Source organism: Natrix helvetica (assembly GCF_964273705.1).
Source record: "Natrix helvetica genome assembly, chromosome: 2".
NCBI lineage: Eukaryota > Metazoa > Chordata > Lepidosauria > Squamata > Natricidae > Natrix > Natrix helvetica.
This window is the reverse complement of record NC_138552.1, coordinates 106,334,583-106,355,058: the sequence shown is the minus strand read 5'-3', so window position 1 is coordinate 106,355,058 and position 20,476 is coordinate 106,334,583. Positions and strand designations below refer to the sequence as shown.

The following is a 20,476-nucleotide window of genomic DNA, read 5'->3' as shown; positions in this document are numbered from 1 at the left end:
AGCTAATTTATCCTTTGGGCTTTTCTCTAGCTTATCATTTTTGAAACAAACTACTAACTGTTAAATGTTTTACCTTACAAAATCTACTTTCAGGATGAATATCAATCAAATGTGTCTCTACAGATTTGCAAATTGTGTTCAGATTTACATCTTTAAAAAGCCTATATTATAAAGTGTAGTTATTAATCACACATCGTGGAGTATTTACAGTACTCCATTTATATGATGTCACAACACTTCTGTTTCAACAGCAGGTGATGCTCTTGTTGTATAATTATATGTTTTTGCTATAAAAGGAATGGCTGAATGTTATACTAATAACGAAATGGTTCATTTTGACTGGCTTGTGCCAGTTATATTTTATTAACAATAATTACATTGTTTGCATGACCACAAATAAACTAATATTTTTTTATTTTTATCTTTTTAAAAAAATATTTAAAATATTTGAATGGTCATTCATATATGATAAGTCTGGATGGCTAATAACAAATATACAGATAACAAAATTTTAAAAATTAAAAGCCTATCACAGGGATGGCAAACCTTTTTCACCTTAGGTGCCAAATGCACGCACATATGTGCTATTGCGCACACTTGCGTGCCCAGTCCCATAATTTAATGCCTCCCGCCCCGTGGTCCTTGCACATGCATGTGTGACCTCCCCCGCCCCCCCTTACCATGTGCATGGCTTTCTTGGATCCTGGGGAAGGAAAAAACCGCCTTCCCCGCCCCACTGGAGGCCTTCCGAAGGCCAGAAACGGCCTGTTATCTTACTTCTGGTAGGTCTGTTTTTTGCCCTCCCCAGGCTCCAGAGGCTTTCTAGGAGCTTTCCTGAATTTCTGGTTTGCGCATTGGGCAGTTTTTCTCTGCCCAAAGAAAAAAAACTGCCCAATGTGCAAACATTGGACAGTTTTTCTCTGTGAAAAACAGCCAAACGTGCAAACCGGAAGTCCATTCCTGAACTTATGGTTTGTGCGTTGGGCAGTTTTTTGGCAAAAAACAGCCAAAAATCAAGGCAGAAAATCAGCTGGCCAGCGTGCTGGAGCTGACAGGGCAACACTTTGCGTGTCCTCAGAAATGGCTCCACGTGCCACCTGTGGCATGCGTGTCATAGGTTTGCCTTCATGGGCCTATCATATCTTCAAGCATTATACAGATAGTCTTTGACTTGCAAACATTCATTTAGTGACCATTCAAAGTTGCAACAGCACTGAAAAAATAGATTTATGACTATTTTTACACTTGTAACCATTGCAGCATCCCCATGGTCACATGATCAAAAATTGGACTCTTGGCAACTGTTTCATATTTATAACAATTGCAATGTCCTGGGCTCATGTGATCACCTTTTGTGACCTCACAAGCAAAGTCAATGAGGAAGCTATATTCACTTAACAAATATGTTACTAAACTGTAGTGACTTGCTTAACAACTGTGGCAAGAAAGGTTATAAAATGGGGCAAAGCTCACTTAACAACTTTCTCACTTAGCCACATAAATTTTGGGTTCAATTGTGATTGTAAATCGAGGACTACTTGTAACCCAGTCACAAATCATAAATGATCTAACGCCTGAGGGAAAAGTCACCTTTCTAGCAGGGTAGGATTCCTTTGCACATGGGGGGGGGGGGGAGGTTGTGGGGGGTTGTTCCACAAGGTAAGCACAGCTATGGAAAAGCTTTCTAGGTCCCAGCAGAAGGCAACATTTAAGAGGGAACTGGAGTGAGTGCATCCAATGCAACACAGTGGGGAAAGAGATCCTGAAGATAACCTATAGTTATATAGTATATAGGACTTTAAAGGTGATAACAAGACCTTGAATTGTACCCAGAAATCAAAAGGAAGTCTGTGCTGCAGCAGTGCAGCATGGGCAAACTGAGAGCACCTAGAACTGTGTATACCACTGCATTCTGCACTAGTTGAATTCAGTTGCTGAATGATCTTCAAAGGCATCACTATGTAGAATGTATTGCAGCAGTCCAATGTGGAGTGACCAGGGTATGATTGACCATTCCTGGTGAAATTGAATGTAATTGGGACAGAAAGTAAACCTGCACAAAAGCCTTCGGGCCCATAGCTGTGAGTCCAAGAGGACCTCCAAATTATACAGCAATTCTGTATGAAGGAGTGTTATCTCATCCAGAGTTAGATAGAACTCCAGAAACCCAGAGTCACACTGTCTTGCTAGGGTTGTGTCCTATCTAATTCCTTCCCATTCAGAACCTACAACCTCCAGGTACCTGGTTTGCACGTAAACTGGCATCACCTTTCTGGCCTGGGGCAGAGAGACGCCATTATAGATTATCAGTCTTTTGGTGATACTCCATCACAAGCCATGGAATGAATAATAGGGACAAAGACTATTATGTCATCAGCCAATTGATGATTCAATAGGCTGATGACTTCAAACTAGGGAATGAATTCACCAATTCACATAGATGGCAAACATAAGGGATGAGAGAACTACTATAAAGTAGGTTGCTCCACTCTTGTCTCCCCAAACCAGTTCAAAATGATATGGCTCTTGATTATATTGAACATTAGCAAGAGGGCTAAGATGGAACATTAGCAAGAGGGCTAAGATGGAACAACCTGCAGAGGTTGTTCACAAGCATGTTCAATATTGAACTCAGAAAGGGATCACCTTCCAATCTGCTTGCAAGTTACTTAGCAATAGCAGTAGCGCTTAGACTTATGCTGCTTCAGTGCTTTACAGCCCTCTCTAAGCAGTTTAAAGAGTCAGCATATTGTCCCCAACATTCTGGGTCCTCATTTTACCCATCTCGGAAGGATGGAAGGCTAAGTCAACCTTGAGCCTGGTGAGATTCAAACTGCGCAGTACTGCATTTCACCTCCTGGAAAATCTTAACCAACTGAGAAGCGCACAGGTCCAGAATAGAGATGACAGAGCTCACAGTCACTCTCTCACCGTTGCAGGACAAATGCATAAAATAATCTTAGGTTTTCCTGCTTCTGTTATGAGAATCAGATGGTCTAAATAGAGCATGTATGTTTATCCATATGTGATTAGAAGAACTCAGAATGTTCAGGTCCCATTTCAGTTATTTATCTTTAATTATCACTGTCCTTAGTTGACCTGGAAAATCTTCATTAAACTTATAAATTGAGAAAATGAGGCATATGACTTGGTAGCTGCTGCGTCTAATTAGAAGTTTCTTACCACAGTCTACAAATATCCTTCAAGACTGGCTGGGTTTGCATAACATACTGAACCACAATATGTTATGTGTGGTTACATATGTTTTGATTTCAGTCAATGTATAATATAAACTTGGAGAGGATAAGTAAGCCAGGATTAAATTAGCCACAAGTATTGTATAAATTACTATTAGTGAAAAAATGAATAGAATAATCTTGTGTTTTTGCACAATTTGGCCTTGTTCATAAACTAGGAAACATTATCTAATTTAGCCTGTCATTTTCAATATTTTGCTGGGTCATACTTATAATGTACTTATCAGTTTTCAACAGGCTTTAAGAACTCACCAGTTGTTGCTTACATTTTCAAAAGAGTTTTGTGCAGATTACTTGGAAAGCTTTAGGTAGTATAGCGTATATCTTTCTGCTGTTTCAATGCTGAATTTTATATTTTTAATTTTAAGAAGTACCAACAGGGGATATATATAAATATATAAAACATTGTTTATTTTCTGGGTTCCTTTAACAACACTGGAGCAAAAACTAATCACAATTTAGTTTGTATGAATTTAGCTGCAAATAGTTTAACATTTTAAAACTTGATAAATTTAGCATAATATGAAGTTGTCCTAGCATTGACTAAGAAAGATTTAATGGATGGCTGGTTCACACAAAATGCATACCTCAATTATCCATATGTCTGTTCTGCAAACCTCACAATATTTAGGATTAGGAATTAGATCATTCTGGCACTCAAATAATCAGGTTATTCTTAGTCAAAGCACTTTCAATAGATGTGACATTATTGCAAATCCTAAATCCAGATAGGTTAGCAACCTTAGCCTGCCCAGTCTAGTTGCCAAGAAAATGAGATGAAGGTGCAGAATCTGAAAATTCAAACTATATCATTACCAAAGTTTTTACCAACACTAACCTGCCTAAGAAGACATTTCCCAACAAAAGGATTGCAGCACTCATACTACATTCACTGCAGCTTACCTAAATAATGAAAAAGAGCCATTCACATAATGAAGGCTTTCTAGCATTGTGTTTCAAGGGCTCTTGGAATACTTAGAAGGGTTGGAGGAAATAGGCAGGATTCTCCAATATGGCATCCTTTAACCTACTTAATGTGATGGTATATTGAGCCACAACCTAGCAAACAAATTTATCCTAATGCATTGTCTGGATCTTTCATGAGAAATGATGTGGAACTGGAATAAAGATTTTTCATGCAAATGACAATTTCAGGTAAAGAGACTATAATGTAGCTTAATAATTGCATTTTCCCAATTATTAAGCTACATTATAGTCTCTTTACCTGAAATTGTCATTTGCATGAGAAATCTTTATTCCAAAATTGCATTTTCCCTGGCATAGCTATCAGGCAAAAGGAATACAGAACTAGAGCATTCGCCGATGATCTGGTTGTTACCCTTTCACATCCTTTGAAATCAATAATCCAGATGAAAAATATCATAATAGAATTTGGCATGGTGTCTGGGTTTAGACTAAATCAAAACAAAATGAAAATGATGGTTAAAAACATGACAGAGACTCAAAGAAAGAGACTTGTAAGTTTAGCTGGTTTTGAAATAGTTTCTAAAGTTAAATATTTAGGAATACAAATTTCAGAATCAAATACAAAACTTTTCTCAAATAACTATGAAGTGTTGTGGCAAAAGATACAGAAAGATCTTGAAGCGTGGAAAAAGTTACAATTCTCTTTGCTTGGAAGGATCTCAGCAATTAAAATGAACATTCTACCTAGATTTATCTTTCTATTCCAGATGATTCCGGTGCTTAAGTCAGATAAAATCTTGTTAAATCGGCAAACAACATTAAATAAATTTGTTTGGAAGGAGAAAAAACCGAGAGTAAAGATGAAGATTATGCAAGATACACGTGAAAGAGGCGGCCTCAGACTCCCAAACCTTCGATTATATTATGAAGCTGCGGTATTAACGCATGTAGCAGATTGGTTTGGGAAAACAAAAATGGAATTGCTGAATATAGAAGGCCATGATCTTGTTCTGGGATGGCATGCATATCTTTTTTATGAAGACAGGGTAGATAAAGTGTTCAACAACCATGTTCTCCGAAGTGCCTTGATGAGAATATGGAAGAAGCACCGGCCCAATTGGGATTATAAAATACCGCTTTGGTTGGATCTTGCAGACACCATGGGGATTATGAATATTAAGTCACTCGGGGGTTGTTTATATAAAGATGTACTTATTGCTGATGGGGGCGAATGGAAGTTAAAAACTTTGGAACAGCTGTTGGAAGAAGGAATTACTTTAAATTGGTTACATTACATACAGTTACAGAAGAGATGGGAAGAAGATCGCAGGGTCGGTTTTATGGATAAAGAAGTGGAACTGATTAAGCAGATAAAAGAGACTGGTCCAAAACAAGTTAAAAGAATATATAATGTACTGTTAGAAAGAGACTCAGAAAGTGAATTGGTTAAGGATTGTATGATTAAATGGGCTCAGAATTTTGGTGAAGTGGTTATGTTGGAAACATGGGAAAAAATATGGGTTCAGAATGTTAAATTTACACAGTCACAGAATTTAAGGGAGAATTTTTATAAAATGTTTTACAGATGGTATTTAGATCCTAAAAAATTATCATGCATGTACCCAAATGTTCAACCAAAATGTTGGAGATGCGGGTGTCTAGATGCTACCTTTTTTCATGTATGGTGGACTTGTAACAAGGTGAAAGCTTTTTGGATAAAAATATGGTGGGTTATGCAGAATGTATTTAAGAAAAGAATACAATTCACTCCACAAATGTTTTTATTGGGTATAGCTAAGGATTTTACCAAAGGGGAAACAAAATTGGCCTTGTATATGGTCACAGCAGCTAGGTTGTTGATTGCGCAACATTGGAAAAAAGATTTTTTACCGACAATTGATCAATGGATTCAGAAGGTGGCGGGGTTCGCTGAAATGGCAAAAATTTCAGCTTTCTTAAAAGTGGGGGGTGGGTTTGTGTGGGAGGTGGGGGAGGGTTAGGGTGGAGGGTGGGGTAATATATATGTATGAATAAATTAGAAGATGGGATTAATGAAACATTGTTATGCTAGGAGAAATTTATATTAAGAGTTATAGATGTTAAATTAGCTTAGAAAATGGGATCAATGTGTTATTATCAATCTAAGAGAAATTTATATTGTGTTTGTTGGGAGGAGAGGGGTTACGAGTAATCTATTTTAAGATGGGGGGAGAGGAGGGGGCAAAGTATTTGGTATAATATTTGAAAGTGAATTTTTGTGGGGGGGTTGGGGGGGTATAGCATTTGTATGAGATTTATATTGTATGGCGGGGGGTGTGTGAAAAGGGGGGAAATTGTTTGTACAAAACTCTTTTAATAAAAAAAATAATAATTGCATTTTCCCCAAATGTTTTCTAAAGCTACTATTTTAATGGTTAATGTCTGGCTATTAGAGCAAACCATGCTTATTAAACATATCCCAGCTGGGTTCATATACCATACATAAACAGCAGTTCAATATGCTGTTTATAAACAGTTGCTATATTTATTTTATATCTATGTTATGATCACAATGATTTGGTTCTCATATTGTGTCAAACCATAATATGTTTTATGTGACTAGACTAAGAATAAATCTTACTGTGAGGCATTTTGGGAGAAAATGCATGTTACTGAGTGTGAAAGATTCTAAATGAAAATCAAATATCTGATTTGAAGCATATATCCCATATCTGCCATGTATAGGATTTTTTTTAATAGTTATTTGTCTTTTCTCTTAGCTAATTTGCTTTTCTGTGAAATCCATTTTGGATTACAGTTTTACAACAATGTCCATAGCACTTTTCTCAAAATAGGACTGCAAAATGTATTTGACTGCCCTCAAAGTTTGGAGATTCCTACGGGATGAGTTCCTTCACTCCCAAGGTAACCTTTTCCTTTTTTCAAAAACAATACTAAATTTATAGTTTCATAGAGAAATAATAAGAAAATACTGGGTAAATAATTTCTTTATAATGAGGAAATATTATTGCTGAGCTTCACAGAGATGTTTATTTTATCAGAAACAGTGATAGATTTCTTTTCTTACCTTAAATAACTTGAAAAGTTATGAAATCCTAGCCTCCCAGCTGATACTTCTATAAAAGTTTATAGCAACAAAAATAAACAATAGGTCAGTGTTGTACTCTAACATTCCAAAGGTAACATAGAGTATGGTCCTTAAGTCACTTAGGCAACGCAAAACAAAACACAACAGTTCAGCCTTTTGATGTACAATATGACCAAAATGAAGTACTTAAATTGAATGACTCAACTCCAGGAGCTACCTATTAAAGAACTACGGTACTGTAGTGTTAGCAGCAGATATTTCTTGAATTTCTGTAACATTGGCACATACCATTTTAACTATCAGTTAAAATGATAAACGTAGTTTATGGCTTGGAAGAAAATTTTGAGTTCTCCATCCCGTCCGTTAAAAACACTAATAACTCTAACTATTTTCTTGCCAGCCATAATAAGAATAAATTATAAAAGCAAGCAATATTGAAGCAGAAAGCATGATTGAACTGGTTATTGGTACTTCAAATAACTTCAGTACAATTCTTCATATTAATCTTGGGCTAATAAATTTTATTGAACAGAACAGGCATTTGCGAAATTAGACACAACCATATTCTGCTTTTTTCATTAATCATACAGATATACAGTTGCTGCTGTTGCAGCTATTTAGTCTCCCAGCAGCCTGACAAATCTGTTTTTACCATTTCAGTCTGCTGGAAAATGCTCATATGGCAGAAATTTTTCTATATTTTTTTTTAAAAATCCACATAAAAATGTGAAAGACAAAGATTCTACCCTGTCATTTGTCTGATATGGTTAACCAAAGTTTATTAAATAAGCAACCATTGGGCTTTTATGCAATGTATTAAACTATAAACTGTTTTCAAATTTCATGTTACTTGATAGCAAGGCTATAAGGCTATGTATAAAAATACATGTAATTTGAAAGAGAAAAACTAATTTCTTGTCATAGAATTAAATTCTTGTCTTGTTACAACCAAAATAATATAAAGGCCTTCACTATCTTTGTTTCACTACACCAATATAAATAAGTACTCCCAGTTTAGAAAAGCACCGAATGTTTCTGATGAAAACTTATGCCATAATAAACTTGCTGATCTTGAAAATGACTGAAGACTTTTTTGTTGTTCAAGAAAATGTAATGTAGGAAACTGCACCTAGTGCCATAATAGAGTTAAGGATTCCTTCTCAATTAATTGAAGCCTGCAGTTTTTTGCTGAGTGCCTTGCCTCAGCATATCACAAAAAGCAGGAGGTGCATTTAGTTCCTTTTACCTCCACCCTTCTCTCTTGTCACTTTTAGTCTGCCCCACCTTTCTAGAGCAGCAAAATAATCTCATTTAAGCCCAAGGGAGGTGTCCAAAGGACAAGGGAAAAAGGAACTCCCAATATTAAAAGGTAATACATATCAAACATTTTACAGAGATAAATTTCAAGAACATGGTTTAAGAAGAGAGGGAAAAGAAAGTGGAAATTAGGCAAACTAAGAAATGCCAGTGTTTGTAACATAACCTGGAGTTACATCACACTTCAGTTATTTGTAGTATTAATGGCAAAGTTTGATGTGAATACACACACACACACAACGTTTGATGTGAAAAGCTAAAGGATATTTTCCATTGCAGAACCTTCTTCAAAATAAATTGCAACACTGTAAATGTGTCAAATGTTTCTATGTATTTATTTAGCATATGTTTTTAGAATTGTACTGATCCCTCCCTACAAAATAAATATACATAAAAAATCTCAGGAGTACTTTCTCATCTAGATTCTCTTTAAAAATCTCTTTTATTGGCATATTCTCAGAGAACAAAAAACATAGGACAAGGAATCTTTAAGCAAAGTGCATGCAAATGTATGCACACAGATCTGAATAGATTCTTTTTCCAGAGAAGTATTCTTATTGTGCTTAAATGCTGCTTGCAATTTTATCTAATAAACTGTTCTTTTCAAAGTTGTTCGAGGAGGTAATTATTTCTAAATGGTGGGGTAAGGATGTTTTTTCAGGAATTTTCAAATGTGCAATGTTTCAAATAGGGCACATTTCTTTGATAAAATAATTATTTCACGCGAGGAAAAAGTGTTTGGAAATTGATATGACAGGCTTTTAGCATCAATATAAACACCTTTGCAACTTGATAAGAAAAAATAGTATTAACATAGCCATGTCCGTGGCAGATAAGATGTGTAGGGCGGGTAGTCTTTCTTTTCCCCCCCTCCGTTTTGGAAATTCTTTTTGCACTAAACCATTAGATGCGTTACAAGATCCTATGGTGGAGCTCAGCTCCTTTTTCTATATAAATATTAAAATAAACTGTTACAGATGGCAAATTTAGAAAAGGATCATTCATACTCTGAAACGCCAGAGCAAGCAGAGGCCACACCTGAAGAGTATGCAGTTGCAGGTAATGCAAATTATTTTGGGGAAAGGGATTGCTTTTTGGGAGACAAGTTTGCATTTTTTTCAAGAATTACCTAGTCTCTGATCCTTGCCCCTAATAAACCTCTATTCTTATTTTGCTTTCGTTGGGAGGATCTTCTGCAAATATTGTTTGTGTGTGTAGCTTTAGGCTTGAACCAGGTAAAAGCAGAAGCAAAATGTTAAACATAGCAGAAGGTTATCCACTCTACTTTTGAACAGCTTTAGACTTGGACTGGGATGATGAATTTGGATCTGGATCTAAGCTCACCGGGTGCTCTTAAAAACTCCTCACCTAATTTATCTTGCAAGGTTGCAGATGTAGAATGAGGAAGTACAGGATATAAATATGGATCAAGAGAACACTGATTTGTTCAAACTGCTTCCACAAAAAATCTTCCATCTGTCCTCAAAAGTCTGGAAAGTAACCCAACCTTGGCAATACTTAACAAATGTATATTTCCCTATAACATTGTTTGCTACAGTGAGGCAAATGAAAAAGACCCAGGGCATTTGCAAAGGAAAATCAAGAGACCAAGAGAAATGCTGAAGTACATCTACAGTAGAGCTAGCCACCAATTAAGTCAAGGGAACAGATGCAACTTGCAAGCATTTTATTTCAAGTGTCAGGAAAGATGTGCAAATTATTACTTTATTGCCTTGATTTCATTGCCAGGGAAACAAAGAAGCCTTGATGGGATTTTCTGCCTCAGATACCAAAATAATTGTTGGATGCCATGTTCTATCTTAACTTAGGGAAAGATTGGGTGCTATTTTATGTTCTTCCTCAGGCAACCAAATGTCTTAGACCCACTGCTAATTCTCCCCACACCTGCCATAAATTGCCATGAATAATAGAAGGAAAAGCGGAGAAAAATGTGAAAAGCAGGCAGATAAATTCCATGACTATATTAGACTTGTTTTCAGTCCAGGAGTGGGAACATGGGATAATATGGCTGGGAAAACGAATTGGCATGAGAAAATAACGGAAATAAAAAAATTTTTTAAACTATTTCTGCTAGTTGGATGTCCTCCTGCATGTCTACCATAGTGTCCTTTATCTTCATATTAGCCTTACAAAGAAATAAATCCTATTGTTGAACTCTAGCTTGAACTCAGAATATTCATTTCTAAATACACAATCACAAATTGTGCAGTCCTTTTTATTTCTGCTGTAATATTGAACAAAGGCATAAGAGCAGATGATATTGCCATATAATCGTTGGCAACTGTGGTCCTTACTGTGAGAGAACAGTTTGTCAATCCAATCTTTCTGCTTTATGCTCCACTTTGGGGGTGGGGGAGTGAGGGTTGGGGAGAAATACAATATTATTTAACTTTTTTTTTTGCTTTATGTACCAGTTGGACATTAGTACAAAGCAAAAACTATAGAAGATGATAATGTGTAATGATGAAATGGTGGGAAAGTGTTGGTGCACTAGGTACTGTAGCCAAATGGTAGACTATAGAGAGAAAAACTATTTACATTGCAAGATACTTGGTGCTTCTCTCACCATCAAAGGCTGGAGGATAGATTCATTTCATGCATTGGGAGACATCACTTGCTGGTGAAGTGGACACTATGCATAATGTTCCACATGTGGTTTGAAACAAACATTTGTGACTTGCATGAATCTAAAGCACAAAAAAGCTTCAGGTGGCAGATGTTAATAAATATGCTGATGCAAGGTTTTTTTCTTTTCTTTTTTTTACGGTAGAGTCTATTTAAGGTAGATACCCTTTTAATACTTATATTTGAATACCATAAATATAAATAAATGAACCTTGAGGTGCCACTAAAAAAACTCACTGCTGCCGCTGATGTGCTTCTATTAGAAGTGTGGAGTTAATTTATGTCCTGGGTATAGACCACTTTTCCTCTTGATAACCTCATTTTATAATAGCATTATGAACAGATTCTAATGAAGGAGAATCAAGTAGAAATGTCTCAGACTTTGGGGAAACCATTACCTGAGAAAAATGTTAAAAAGTGTTTATGATCAAGATGCACTTATCTTACATGTGTCGTACATCTGTGACAAAGGCAAATGAAATGTAGATTCTGTCACAGCTAGAAAATGTTATAGCTTTCATATCTTAAATGATTATGAAATATCATCCAATAATGGCCATATAAAGAGGTTCTTATAGATTTTTTTTCCCAAAAAAGAAAAAAATTGGGCCATTTCCCATTGTGATATTGGTCAGGAAAATGCTGATAGCACATGCCCAAATCAACAGGCCATACTATAAGCTTTCTTAAGGTTCTTCTGTGTATGTTATGTCCAATAACAAAAAATGTTTCTGAGTTCAGAATTCATCATCAAGCAAAGTTCTACCCCATGTTCTCATTTTCTGTTTGGACAAAAGTGTCTGATGTCATTTCTCTAATCTGGACAAGATGTCTCTTTCTTCTCTCATTTGGAGTTGTGATAGACGGGTCAAAAGTGACATGCAACACAGCAAAATGCACCAGACTTGTTTTTAATGACATTAATTGTACCCAGGGATGAAATCCAGCAGGTTCTGACAGGTTTTTTGAGTAGTTCGGAAAACCGGCAAATGCCACCTCTGGCTAGCCCCAGAGTGGGGTGGGAATGGAGATTTTGCAATATCCTTCCCCTGGAGTGGGGTGGGAGTGGAGATTTTGCAGTATCCTTCCACTGCAACGCCCACCAAGCCACACCCACCAAACCACACCACAGCCACCAAGCCACGCCCACAGAATTGGTAGTAAAAAAAAATGAACTTCACCACTAATTCTACAGCCTGCAGCAGTAGGTTACATTACAATGTAAGTGTAGCTAAATGGACAAACATGAATATAGGCTGCGTACAATTATATGAAGATACTATACGGAGAGAATTAAGCCTTAGTATTTTTAAAAGCTTTGGCTGCATAATTGCATACTGAATGTTGCATACTAAAATAATATTTTAACTCACTGGAGTGGTTTTAACAAGGAAGTATGAAATAATAACTTTCATTCCGATATTTCTCTGGCTTGTCTCAGCAGATTTTTTTTTTAATGGGGACAAAAGATGAGCACATATGATAAATCCTTCAGCCATTATGAAAATATTTTATTGGAATAATGTTCACTTTGTGTTCATGTAACCAATTAAATACGGGTTTTCGAAAACCCTCTCCTCAACCATCATGCAAATATTCATTGTAGGCATTTAATTTTCTAATCATAACAAAGAACCCAATATATTCAGTAGTAGTAGTAGTTGCTGAAATGGTTCTGTCATTGCTTTATTCAGCATCTATACCTGCAATATTGATTTAGATTTCTTAACAGCTTAATCTCTTAGCATAATTCATGTAACTCTTGTTACCTCTTGCAGATGTTGGCATTTCACACCGTTTGAGAGACCGAGAACTTCTCAGAAAAAGAAAAGCAGAAGCAGAAAAAAAAGACACTGAACAGTGGGTTCTGGGGTAAATTAGGATGGTGATGAAGTGATGTTTATTTTAGAGCTAAAGCAATCTGCTGTTTTGTATTTGTTTGTACAAAGCTTTTAAAAGGATGTGTCTAAATAATGACACTGACATTACTTTTGCTCTCATAAAAAGCAAATTAGTCACATGAAAGTTAAACCAAAATTGGTACAATAGATTTCTCTTCTAAGACAAATAAGATTTTTTTTTGCTTTTCCTCATATAGAACTCCCTCCTAGTATACCTCACAAAGCTACCCTTCTTCTTTGCCCATATTTCATTCCAACTCAAATATTAAAGTTTTTGTGTATTCCATTCCTAGGTAACATGACATCCCCCCTTTGTATCCTTGAATTTTTTGCCCATCTCATTCTCACACTGACATATACGTATTCACATAAATGGTTGGAATTTAGGTGATTCTGAAAATGCATCTGTTTTACTTAATTGCACAGCAACACCTACTGAATCTGCTCTATGCCCAGGAAACAGAATTATGCAGCTATTATCCTAGGCCAATAGAATAGATTTGCAACATTTAATTTAAAATTTTGCAATATTTAATATTTGGCATCATTTATTCTGCTTCTTATATCGTAGAGATACAAGCAAGGTGTTATACTACATACAAAAAAATCCCCTTTGACCATGGAGCTATTGTTTTGGCTTCTGAAATTTTAGTAGACATACTTTTGTGTCATAAATGGTAAAACCTTGTATTAGTGTCTGTCTATTTATGTTTGTATGTGTATATGTATCTCCACATATCAAAGCATGTTAAGTTGCATCTATATGTAATGTCAGAGTTTTTTGTTTGCCATTGTACAATATCCTTAGAAGATAAAACTTTGAGATGTTGTATCAACCAGGTTTTAATTGTTTTCTGCAGCTTTTCATTGTTGCTACAGCTATGGTTACAACCCTTTCCACCCACAGTGCATTTATTAAGTTTATTTCTTGACCTATGTTTACCTAATAACCACATAAAGGAACCCCAGCAAGAAATGGAACTTTTGTGTGAACAATGTGAGATAAGCAGCCATATAAACCCTCTAAGAAAGAACGAAAGAAAGAGAGAGAGAGAAAGAAGGAAGGAAGGAAGGAAGGAAGGAAGGAAGGAAGGAAGGAAGGAAAGAAAGAAATACATTTTGGGAAGAAATCAGTTGAAGGTAGAAGTCATAGACACCACCCCTATCTTTGTTGCCCAAGTGTTCCTCTGCTGCCTGGGTATGATTATGGCTTTGAGTTCTGCAGGATGTTGAACCACTGACCAGGAACACATTCAGTTCTCTCTTGAATTGGGGCATCAGCTTGGGTTTGCTCATCTTGAATGGAAAAAGTGCTATATAAATAATCTTAACTATCAAGCTGAGAATTTTAATGTGATTCAAGAAGTGAGTTAATGGTTTAGTAAAAAGCAATCAGTAGGGTCCTAGAATATATAAAATGATTCTTACGTGTACATTCGCCTAGGGAGCAAAAGAGACACAAACGAGCACGGAAAGGAAGAGCAACTGGAAGGGGCCGAGGCCGGCGTCAGACTCCACAACCAGAACCACAACCAGAATTGCAGTCAGAGGAAGCCGAGAGTCATGAAACACAGGTGACTGCAGTGGAGGAGAAAACTGATGTCACTCATGGACTCCATGAAGAATACTCTGTCCCTCTGGTGGTAACGGAAGGGTTGTATTCCCAAGAGGAAATAACTCCATCTGTTTTCAGCTGTGGTAAGTTCTGTAACTAGCAGCCTTTGAAAATGAAAGCTCTTTTAGTGAGAAGAGTATTATTTAGCCTGAAGGAAATTTGGTCTGGATGATAAATAAGGTCTCTGAAATAATTTTGGAGAACATCTTCCCTGTCCCTTTCCATGGTTCTTCAGTTGGATCAGATAAAGACTTTAGTACAAATGTGTCCAACCTTGGCAACTTTAAGACTTGTGGCCTTCAACTCCCAGAATTCCATGCTGGTGGGGACTTCTGGGAATTGAAGGCCACAAGTCTTAAAGTTGCCAAAGTTGGACACCTCTGTACTAGTAGCTATCTCAATTTTATTACAGAGCAAATAAAGTACATCAACAGTGGATTATTGAACAGTAGGGCCCTTAGATATAATAAGAGGAAAGCTGTCATATCTGATCTGCAAAATTCTGATGACCATCAGGGGACGACAAAGAACAGTCAGCCGGTGGTCATCTTTTGCAACCCTTATTTGGTAGCCCTAGTTTAGAGTTTTGGCAGGACCGTTAAATTTGAACTTAGCCAGCTTTCTATTTCTTCTATCATTGCAATACCTTATGTTCTCCTTTATTAATTGTGGCTAAAAGGACAACTGCAACAATATCAGGGCCAAATGATAGATTAACATTTCTTTAATTGATTGATTAGTTCATTCATTCTGTTTGCATAGTCGCCCAACTCACTTCAGTGATTCTGGGCAGCTCTCAACAATTAAAACATTATCCCCCCCCAAAAAACCCACATTAATAAAAAAAAAAGCCTATAAACATACAAACTGTCAATAAAACTGGATTAAAAATAGAAAAATAATCCTAACCAATGGCAAAATTCAGTCAGTGTCCTGCTTTCTGCACAGCCACTGAAGATGCTCTTCTCTACCACTAGATCTCCAAGTATGGTGGCAAAGTCATATTTTCAAAGCCTGGCTAAAGGCCAACAAGGTTGGAGATAATTAGGCTGCAGAGAAATGACATAAACGGCAGAAAAGTCTCTTTTTAGATCCCATCAGATGACATTCCTTCGTAGACGGGACTAGCAACTTGCCTCTCCTGCGGGATCTGATGAAATAGGTAGATGCAATCAGGGTGAGGCAGTCCCTCAACAGGAGTGGGTTCCTGCCAGTTCTAACCTCTTCTATAGAAGAGGTTCCACAAATCTACCGTGCCGTTTAGAACCGGTTCCAGCTCCCTCCCCTCGCCGTCAGCACCACACTTTCCCCGCCCGCCACTCACTGATTGGCTGGCTCACCAATCGCCCTGCCCGCCTCTAAACCTTAAAGTCTTAAAGCTATCAAGTTTGAACAGCCCTGAGGTTTTTTTCTAAAGGGTTAGGGGTGCAAGGGTCTTGTAACATGGCGGCTTTAAGACTTGCACACTTCAATGCCAGAGTTCCTGAGCCAACATGACTGGAGGAGGAATTCTGGGAGTTGAAGTCCACAAGTCTTAAAGCTGTCAATTTTGAACACTCCTGGGGGTTTTTTTCTAAAGGATTAGGGGTGCAAGGGTCTTGTAACTTGACAGCTTTAAGACTTGTGTGCTTCAAATGCCAGAATTTCTGAGCCAACATTTTGTTTGCTAAGCAAGAGTGTTGTTAAGTGAGTTTCACCACATTTTACAAGTTGGCCATGCCCACCCAGTCACATGACTGCCAAGCCATTCCCACCCAGTCACATGGCTGGCAAGCCCTCCCACCCAGTCACATGGCCAGCAAGCCACTCCCACAAAGCAGGCCACACCTACAGAAGAGGTTCTAAAAAAAATTGAAACCCACCACTGTCCCTCAAGTATCCCGTTCACATACCATATAATGCTAGTGTGCTGTATATATTTTTAATACTTTGCTTGGGATATCTAGACTAGGAAAGTGATATGGAATATTTTCCCCCACTACCATTCAGAACCTTCCACAAGTACTATTGAAATATACAGTAAATGTATCACAGATCTGATGATATATCTCTTGCATCATATGTAGCCTGGCCATTTGAGTGTAAACTCACTCAACAAGGTAGAAAATACTTTTAATGGAAGGAGTAAACTCCAGTTCTTTCCTAGAGAGTTAATGAGGAGTCTTAGGAAATAAAATAGATGTACATGTGACCCTCAACTTACAGCTGCAATTAAGACCAGAAATCCTGTCAAAGTTGTTATGGTCATAAGTTGAGGCACTTCCAGTCGAGTTGACTGGGAGTAATTTTCTGCCCCTTTTTGCAAAGGTCATTAAGTGAACGATACACTCATTAAGCAAACACATTCCTTCCAATGGGAATTTTTTTGTTGTTGAAAAAGGCCAAAAATGCAAGAACCCGGGGGAGGGGGGGACATTGTGAATCACAGTCATGTGACTGCAGAATGTTGCAACCGGTTGTAAAACTGACTCACCTGACAGATGGTCATTTGTGTATGTGTGTGTATGTGTGTGTCAATCAATCATGATGGCCAAGGATGCTTTATGGGGATGTAAAGAACCATTGGATGGCTGTCCTAATGTTGTAAAATGACCCAATCAAAGTATAATTGGCATTGTATTTTAAAATAAGATTATATATTAGAAAAAGACGTCTGTAGTCTGCCATGTAGCTGTAAACTAGGCTACTGCTTTTCAGGTTGAGGGAGAATCTATGGCATTGCCCATGTTAAAGTAAATACAGCTTTCAGTTGCTTTCTTTTTGTGTGATGGGAGGGAGTCTCCTCTCATGCCTTTCCATAAGTGACTTGTGCCAGCATTGTCAAAATGTAATTCTCTAATTTAGTGTGATTGAGGTGATTCTGCCATCAAAGACTCTCACTGATTAATTACTGTACTCCAGCTTTAATGGACAGAAGTATTAAAAAGGCAACGTTAATACCTATTGTAATTTATTTTTTCATCACTGGAGCCTTTTTTGTGCTTTTACACTTTTACTTTATTTTAAGATTTGAATGTAACCTTTTGTTGTACTGAAAAATCTCTAAAGGGATTACAGGAAAATAATCACAAATACAATGATTTGTGAAAGCCCATAAAATATTTAAAGTAGCTGGTGCCTTAGGTAGCAGAGAAATAGCATCTGGCTGATATATCGTCTAATTTTTACCTTGCAAACGTTATAGTTGTGGAAACTATTGGTTTTCATAACAATAGTATTTGGAGAATTGTTAGTTTTAATTATTCTTTGCTTCTGTTACTACAAATATGTCATCATTAATAAAAAAAATATTTGAAGACATTATTTAATGTATAATCAATTTGGGATTTGATGTTTCACTCCTTTTTGCTTTGATAGTTAATCTTGGTTATAGTTATTGCTCGGAGACATCAACATTATTTAGACTAAACCAACAGAAATATTTGTATGTGATACCTTCTTTACTCTGCCCCCCTCCCAGCTCACCACCCAGGATTAGAGGAGACACCAAGACCAGAAGGCTCAGAGGATCCCCAGGCTTTGGAAAATGATCACTTGCAGCAAGATTTATTTGGCTTTTAATTTAAAAGTTGCTTGTGGATAATAATTGTTCCTTATTCAATGTGGAAAAGCTGTTAGGCTACATGATACCTATCATTCTTGTGTGAGCAATAAAAAATTGGTAGCCTTTGTTGTAATTTTCCTGCAGTTTCTTCTTTTTGAAATACCCAGTGACTGTGTCCTTCCTTTGGAGGATACAGCACAAGGGATTTTGTATTTTTTTTTAATGTTGGTTTTACTGACCTATGTTCAAATGAAGTAGCTTCTTCATCTAGTATCCTTAACATGCTTTAGCCTGGAAGGATCATTATCTTCAATCATGATGATGGAGGACAAGGGTAACTATTATCCAAGACATTGTGGAGCTCCAGGCTGGGAAGACAAGCAGAATGCCTCTGCCAGATAGCAGCCATCAGCCTTCTTCACATCGGAACTGTCTCTAGAGGGAGACGTTTTGCATCCATCTATGGATGCTTCGTTTGCTTATAAGTAATGTGTTAGAACAGGGAAGAACAAAGATGAATAATATAGAGGAACAAGCAAAGACAGATACCTCCCCAACATTTTTTTCTCCTTATGTTTCTTATTTGTAGTCATTGGGGACGTGAATGTTTGTGCTACACCATTGTGTATTGTAGATGGACCTACATGACTGAATGCACCTCTGGATTTTTTTTTAATTCCTTCACAGAATTAACCAGGAAACAATAAATCAATAAGTCGACCTCATTCGTGCAAGTTTTTAGGCCCATCTCAGAAGCAACTTCTCCAATTTATATACTTCTGTCATTTCCCACCATTATTATTTTCAAATAATCAACTGAGGGGAAAAAGTCAAACCACTGTAGGAGGTCTTTAGATTGATATCTAACACTTGGAATTCTCTATTTAGAACAATCTCTATATTAGGACAATGGGTTTTAGCCCTATAATCTTCTTCTTCCTTTTATATATAGAAATTATGTGTTTGGGACCGTGCATGTAAAGCCCGTAACAGGGACTGAGTAGTCCATGTGTACATGTACAGAGTAATATAGTTACACACATCCTGCTTTGCTGATTTCGCCTGATAAGAATAGAAAGAAATACAGGCTAGTAAAACTCCTTACATGATTGACATTTTTACTTCATAACTCTTAGAAGCAGCTTGAAGGCAATGCATGGTCAGAGTTTGAAACAGATGGATCTGGAGATTTAGAAATGTTTAAAATAATTGCTAAGTCGATTTATTGCAGAATTTCTTGTCTTAGTATGTTTGGTTTCTGTATACGCTTCAGAGACTTTGGTAGTGAATGGTTTAGGAAACTAATAAATCAATATATATTTTATGAACTTGACATGTTTGGCATATTTCTATGATCTATAATTGCCTTTGTGCCAAGAACAAGTGTAGAAAATGGCTGCCTTGACCTGAGCAACTGGAAGTCCTACAACAATCATCTATCTCGCTCCTCTCAAAGCATCCCCACTCCCTACAAAAGGAGTTAAAGAAAGAAAGAAAGAAAAAGGCCAGGAGCCTAGTAGATCTTGTCTCCTAATGAAGTGAATGTGGAAACAAATTCTTGCTGATTTTACTCCTGTTCTTTCCACTATTGAAGGGAAGCTGCTAAATTATTAAACCAGCATTAATCTCAAGGGACCTGAAACACAGGAGCCCGGAAAAAGAATGAGACAAGAGTTCCATCCAATGGTGACATAGAGTCACAGCATCTTACGGCAACATTAACTGTAAAGTCAATGCTGACTTAATAATACCCTGCCCTTGTTGAGGTTTCAATTAAATCATATCTGAACTGAGAACAGCTTTACCTTGATGCTGATATCATGGAGAACTGAAATTGAGGAACCCTTTCAAGCTAGCACAGATTATACAAAGAAGTGACCTAAATAGTACCGATTTTGATTGTTTTACTGCAGAGAAGAAGCAACTTCAAATTTCTACATTTTTAAATTACTACTCTTGGAACCCCAAATTCAATCGACCGATGCAAGGTGCGAAAGAGTAACAGAAGTCAAGCACCCACATAGCAAATTTAAAGAGTATTCTAAGCTTAGAGCACAAAGCGGAAATCAAGATGATGCTTCCATTACTAAAATTGAATCTGGTACGCCTTCCTTAAAAAAAAAAAAATTCGGCAGCCTACAGAAGGAAAAAGCCTTTTGTTAATTGGGTGGGATCCAAAAG

At 37.0% G+C, this 20,476-nt stretch overlaps 1 protein-coding gene across 2 annotated transcripts; it reads left to right on the top strand.

Annotated features, from left to right (window-relative positions):
* The first annotated feature begins 9,464 nt into the window (after window positions 1-9,464).
* HEMGN (hemogen) lies at window positions 9,465-19,628 on the top strand. 2 transcript variants are annotated; one of them, XM_081943034.1, is made up of 4 exons: window positions 9,465-9,648; window positions 13,014-13,107; window positions 14,581-14,834; window positions 18,212-19,628. In XM_081943034.1, the coding sequence occupies exons 1-4, from the start codon at window positions 9,567-9,569 to the stop codon at window positions 18,310-18,312; spliced, it is 531 nt and encodes a 176-aa protein (XP_081799160.1). In that variant the 5' UTR covers window positions 9,465-9,566; the 3' UTR covers window positions 18,313-19,628. The 2 variants fall into 2 exon arrangements, with proteins under 2 accessions (XP_081799160.1, XP_081799161.1); XM_081943035.1 differs by having other exon boundaries at window positions 9,466-9,648; window positions 13,014-13,095.
* The last annotated feature ends 848 nt before the right edge of the window (window positions 19,629-20,476 follow it).